General features: G+C 36.4%; 1 protein-coding gene across 1 annotated transcript; it reads left to right on the plus strand.

The window, feature by feature from the left end:
* The first annotated feature begins 718 nt into the window (after positions 1 to 718).
* On the plus strand, positions 719 to 5,956 carry rpp21 (ribonuclease P subunit p21). Its single transcript, XM_079807813.1, has 5 exons — positions 719 to 869; positions 940 to 1,040; positions 1,134 to 1,213; positions 1,381 to 1,515; positions 5,471 to 5,956. Exons 1-5 carry the CDS (start codon positions 813 to 815, stop codon positions 5,590 to 5,592), a joined length of 495 nt encoding a protein of 164 aa, XP_079663939.1. The 5' UTR covers positions 719 to 812; the 3' UTR covers positions 5,593 to 5,956.
* Positions 5,957 to 6,670: the final 714 nt, after the last annotated feature.

Below are 6,670 nucleotides of genomic sequence, written 5' to 3' on the forward strand. Positions count from 1 at the left end.
ACACACGTTTCCATGTTTTATGGGGACTTCTAATATATATGACTTCTATACTGTACAAACTGTATATTCTAACCTTAAACCTACCCATCACAGAAACCTTCTGCATTTTTACATTTTCAAATACATTTTCATTTAGTATGATTTATAAGTATTTTCCTCGTGGGGACCAAAAAAGGTCAACATGTAGGCCTACTGGTATCCTGTGGGGACATCCACATAACCTATGGAATACCAGGTGCACGCACACACACACACACACACACACACACACACACACACACACACACACACACACACACACACACACACACACACACACACACACACACACACACACACACACACACACACACACACACACACACACACACACACACACACACACACACACACACACACACACACACAAATGCAGCCTATTTAAAAGTTGTTCAAAATAATAGCTACAATTGACAAATGAATGATAACATTAACTCCAAACTGAAAGTCCAACTGTAGTTTTGATCCGTCTTACAGGATATCCTTGCTATAATTTCTAATATACAGATATGCATACTGACACAAACAAACTCAAACTCCTAGTCTGCAATAAGCGTTATGTCGTTAAGTCGCTAGGAGGCGCCATATGGTCATTTCACACAATATATTACATGAAGATACCATTACACCGCTTCTCCAATAGATGGCAATATAAAGCAAATATAATGCTTTTACACGCAACTGAAAAGCAGAAGGAATAAAGCAAGCATGCTGTCATGTTATGCAGTTCAAGTTCACACTTTAGAGTGACAGCCAAACGTCTATAAAGCAGCATGGCTGGGAACATAAAAGATAAAGAAGCATTTCAACGCCTGAACTTCCTCTATCAGGTAAGTGAGATTGGGTTTCAGATGTATTTATTTATCTCCAAACCTTCTCATGATGTTTTCTCAATCCCAGGCTGCTCATTGCGTTTTGGCTCAAAATCCAGAGAATACTGAACTGGCAAGATTTTACTGCTTCACTCAGAAGACCATCTCCAAACGACTGGTGCTCAGACAGTGAGTAGTTCCTCCTCATTAATAATGTGGACTTTAAATAAACAAACATCGGCGACGGAGCTTCAACAAAGCATGATGGTTTCTTCCTGACAGAGATCCATCAGTGAAGAGAACCATTTGCAAGAAATGCTGCACTTTACTAGTACCAGGTGTCACATCCACTGTAAGACAAAGTAAGTCCTATCTATCTATCTATCTATCTATCTATCTATCTATCTATCTATCTATCTATCTATCTATCTATCTATCTATCTATCTATCTATCTATCTATCTATCTATCTATCTATCTATTTATTATCTATCTATGATAACAGTGAATATTAAATCTTAATATTGAAGGAGGACCAAGGAGACAACGTAAGACTATTGTACGATGTTTAAGTTGTGGCCTGACCAAACGTTTCCCAAACAACCCAAAATATAAATTGTGGGTGGATCAACCGGAGGCTCAACTAGAAAACCAGACATCACAAGGTAAAGATGATCATCAACATAAAAGTGTGTAAGGTCCAACTTCGAAAGGTATGCCATCTTTGCTTCACGGACACTCACTTTCTTCTTTGTGAAATGCGACTGTCAAACTACATTACAATTTGAGGAAAAAATATTCATTTTGATGTCTATTTTACGCTTTTAAACATACTCCATTTATTTGTTTCTTAGAAAAAAGAAAAAATTGGTGTGAAAAATATTTCTGAGTATCCTATCATAGGAGGGAAAGCTGACCTAAGCTAATCGGTTAATGATATGCTAATCCGTTACTGGCATGTTAAAATGGCAGGCTAATCAGCAGTATGGAAAGCTAATTGGCTAACCAGTGAACTAACTGAAAAAACAATAATGCTACGAACAAAACAAATTCCTGTTTGTAGCAGTCTTATGGTCATTAAATGAGGACGCAAACGCATAAACCGTCACTTCATGATAATTTACTGTTTCATTTGAGAAAACTGTCACATCTAGGGTGACCACCATCAAACAAACCAAATGTGGGACGATTACTAAGTTTGTGTGGGACAATGTGGGACATGTTACCAACACTAAAACATAACCTAAAACTGTTGTATAATCTTAAATTCAACATCACTGAGCACAAAGGCAGCAGGCATAATGCAGATAACTACTTTTGAAACAGTTCTGACCAAGTGCAACTAAAATCCAACTAAATAAATAATGAAACAAATAAAACAACATTAAATTAGTTAATCTTATATATATATATATATTATACAGGGAGTGCAGAATTATTAGGCACGTTGATTTTCTGATCATATTTTTTTTCCAGGCACATTTGACCAATTCCAAACCACAGTAATCCTAATAAGAATCTGCCAGTACGTTTTGGGAGTTCATTTTTAGTCCATCTCTGCAAAACGGACTTCAGGATGGACTAAAATGAACTCCCAAAACATACTGCCAGATTCTGGAAGATGAATTCTTCAAACAGTGGTACTAGAGGATGTGGTGCTGGTCCTTCAAGAGTCACTCTCAACCTATCTGTCCATAAAGCCTATAAAAAAAACTTCTTCATGTATTTTACAACACTTCAGCTTGTGATTCTTATCTAGTGGGGGTCATTTTTTAGGATTCTTTACCTAACTGAAGTCTCTGAGATCCTGACACCTTGCACTTCTGGAGACTCCCGGTAGGTTGCAGCTCTGGAAAATGGTGGCGCTGGAGACTAAAGGGTTCCTGATGGTTTCACCCTTAATTCTTAATTCTTTTGCAGTTAACAGGTGTCTTTTCTTCACCACCTGTTTTTGTCAGATCCTGCTGACCCAACGAGCATTTCACTGTCCAATGGTCATGCCTTAACTGCAATGTCTAGTATTGCATTAGTATTGCATCCTTCTCATGGGCATTTAATACTTTTTGACTTTTCAGTCTGAGTTAAATCTCTTTTTTTTTGGCTCAATTTATCTGTAAAAGAAAACATGCCTAATAATTCTGCACACCTGAATATAAGGTGATTTTCATTTCCAGCCTTCATGAACAATTATATATCACTTATACATTATTAAATACTAAATCAATAGTAGTTATTAGGATTACTGTGGTTTGGAATTGGTCAAATGTGCCTGGAAAAAAAATATGATCAGAAAATCAACGTTTATTTTCTATATTTGTATGTATGTATGTATGTATGTAGTATTATTATTATATTTAATTTTTTATATTCCTACATTTATTTGTTGGACTGTTTTTTTTTATATAGTTATATAGTAAAACTAAAATGCCTTTTTCAGTTTGCAGTGTTAGTTTTGTGGCTGCATTTTGAAATTCTTTTTCGCTTAAGAAAAATAAATAATATTGCTGTCAAATTCATGTCAGATAATAAAAATACTGTAATAAATACAGTAGTTCACTGTATGTATTTGTTCATGTTTTATTAAGGGATAAGTCTGAAGCACACCATAAAATAATTCTAGCAAGTCATACAGGGCTAGTAGTATATACACAACCCTCTACGCACACCTTGGCAATAGAATCGCCTTTGGCTAGTAAATGTTTTTTTTTTGTCGCCAGACTGATATACTTTATTATATTATATTATACTACAAATATTTTATATTTGCACATTTGTCATTTAACTGAACTTTGGACTGGTGGTGGTGCTTAAGATATTGTTGGTGTTTCTGTAAAAAAATAGATAATTATTATATTATTAAAAGATAATAATAATAATAATAATACTAATAACGATATACAACTCACTAAGGATTGATGTACTATAATATTAATCATGTTGACAGCATTCGCTCAAACTGATTTGCTGAAATCAAAACAGGGACAGGAAAGGATGAGCGCCAGCCAATGAGATTGCCGTTTGCACATTAGTTCCGCCCACTACCGGAAAAAAGGCATAACTTCTGCTTGTTCTTAAAAGCTGAATACTTCCAAATGAACTCCGTTATTTTGACAGGAAAATACAACAAAGAATATTCCTAACATGTAGCGCGTTGATTTTGCGTGGTTTTCGCGCGCACGCATGTGTGTGTGAGAAACGCGCGCAGCAAAGCGACGGAGTTCTTCACACTAGAGTTCACGGTACGTCAGATGAGCTAATTTGAAAAGAGCGAAACTCTCAAGCGCTCATTCAGAGTGTTCAGCGAGTAAAAATATATTTATGCTAAACTTATTCTTAGCATCTAATACACACACACTGGCGAGTAAAATCTGAGAATGTATTAGCCAATGGCTAATGATAGATATTATTTAATCGCCCAGAGTGATGATTTACTCGCATATGCGAGTGTTTTACTCGCATATGCGAGTGTTTTACTCGCATTGTAGAGGGTTGATACAGATATACACCCAGGTATCGGATCAGTACTCGGTATCGGCCGATAACCGGAGCCCAGGTATCGGAATCGGTATCGGGAAGGGAAAAAGGGTATCGGAACATCTCTATTTGTAACAGTGAAATCTACGAGAGCATGCAGGCTAATCAGATGATATGCTAATTGTGTTACACTAGCAGGTCAACAGACTGTATGCTAAGTAAACAAGCTAACGGTATGCAAAACTAGCAGAAACAGAAACGACAACAACAACAACACATGTTTAAGAAAAGTATGCCATCTTTGCTTCACGGACACTCACCTTTCCTATTTTTTTTAGGCCAATCACCGGAGCTGTTTGTGACATGCGACCGTCAAACTACATCAAAATGAATATTTTTTCCTCAAATTGTAATGTCTATTTTACGCTTTTAAACATACTCCATTTATTTGTTGCTTAGAAAAAAGAACAAATTGGTGTGGAAAATATTTCCGAGTATCCTATCATAGCAGGGAAAGCTGAGCTAAGCTAATCGGTTAATGATATCCTAATCTATCAGGCTAATCTGTTACTGGTATGTTAACATAGCAGGCTAATCAGCAGTATGGAACGCTAATTGGCTAACCAGTGAACTAACTGAAAAAAACAATAAATAATGCTACGAACAAAACAAACTCTTGTTTGTAGCAGTGAAAGCTAAGCTAGCATGCTAATCTATCAAGTTAATTGGTTACTGGTATGTTAGAATAACAGCTAATCAGTTAAAAATAACAATGCTAATCGACTAACCAGTGAGCTACTTGGAAAAAAAACTTAGTGGTGTGTTCAGCTAACAAGCTGATTGTTGGTTCTCAAGAAATATACCCATTTGTAACAGTGAAATCTACGAGAGCTAATCAAATGATATGCTAAAATCACAGACTAATTGTGTTACACTAGCAGGTCAACAGACTGTATGCTAAGTAAACAAGCTAACGGTATGCAAAACTAGCTTTAGGAACAGAAACGATAACAACAACACGTTTATTTGAATATTTATAGCTTAAACCACACATCATAAGCAATTTTGTACAAACAAGTTCATTTTTAGCATTTAATCTAGCTTTTAATATCGCAAATACAGTATCTTTTTTTTTTATGTCTACAGATGCTGGTCCTTCATCGAAGTCCACAAACCAAGGAAAGAAATCTGATATTTCAAGCGGCTCGGCGTCCACAACAGCGAAGACTTCGTGTACAGCTCAAACAAATCTGACTAAACCTTCGTGACACTCGCTTTGAGACTGTACACATGCATTAATATGGCTGGCAACAAAGTTTTTATTTTATTATAATGTACATTTTTAAGTTTTGCAGCCTTTAGATTGAAAAAAAGCAGTTTTATTTTCCTGAATGTGCAATATTTGTTTCCCTTCCGCATTGAATGGATGTTTTGAATTGCAATAAAGTGTCCATACTGTAAAAGGCTGATTTACATTGCTAATGACTGTTATTCTGTACTTTTTTTCCGCATGCTTAAATATCAATGAACTCTGCACGACTTCCTTCTAAAGAAGCTTTTTCTTTTATCACCCGGAGCTATGGAAACCTGGTGGGAATTGAGTTGACTACATAAAATTGATTGATCTACTGTTGCTAAATGATCTCTTTATCCGAAGCGTCACGTGGATCTTTACCTTAGACATGCTCCGCAATTTTATTAGCAACTTTAATGCTTTTCAGAACGATTGTTTTTTTTTTTTTTCCTTCTTCACAGAACTTCTAAAGCCTTAGCGTTTTCCAGTCAGTTGATCTCTGATAGTCTCTTGATCTCAGGGTAATTCATATATTCCATGCTGGGCATAAAGGTTTAGATATTTGACGTTTCAGATAAGGAAAAAAAGGCTTCTCTTCGTGCAGAGCGCAATGCGTGTTCATGAATTATTCACATTTGTGTGCACGACCTCTCGATGTATCACGCCTCAAATCTTTGATGCTCGGTGCCATTGCATATTCATGATATCCGTCACCCTAGCGATAATTTATAAGTGATATAAAGACATTTACACATGTATGATTGTAATTCAGCCGGTGCTGATGTTGTTAATTGGATGGGATATGGATCTTGTCTAAACACATTACAACAGCGCGGTCCCGAGGATATGCATCTATGGGCTGTCAATACGGCAACCACGGAAAGTACCACCAAGAGGTTTTCTAAGCCAAAGAACTCCTCCCACTTCCTCGAATTAGAGAACTGAATCAATTGCCCTGAAGGCCAGAACGAGATGCATAGGAAGACAGGATTTAATTCAATTTTCATCGCGCAATGTCAGTGGGAGTTCATTAGAAATTAAAATGGTGTGCT

The sequence above is a fragment of the Gobio gobio genome (assembly GCF_949357685.1).
Source record: "Gobio gobio genome assembly, chromosome: 24".
Taxonomy (NCBI): domain Eukaryota; kingdom Metazoa; phylum Chordata; class Actinopteri; order Cypriniformes; family Gobionidae; genus Gobio; species Gobio gobio.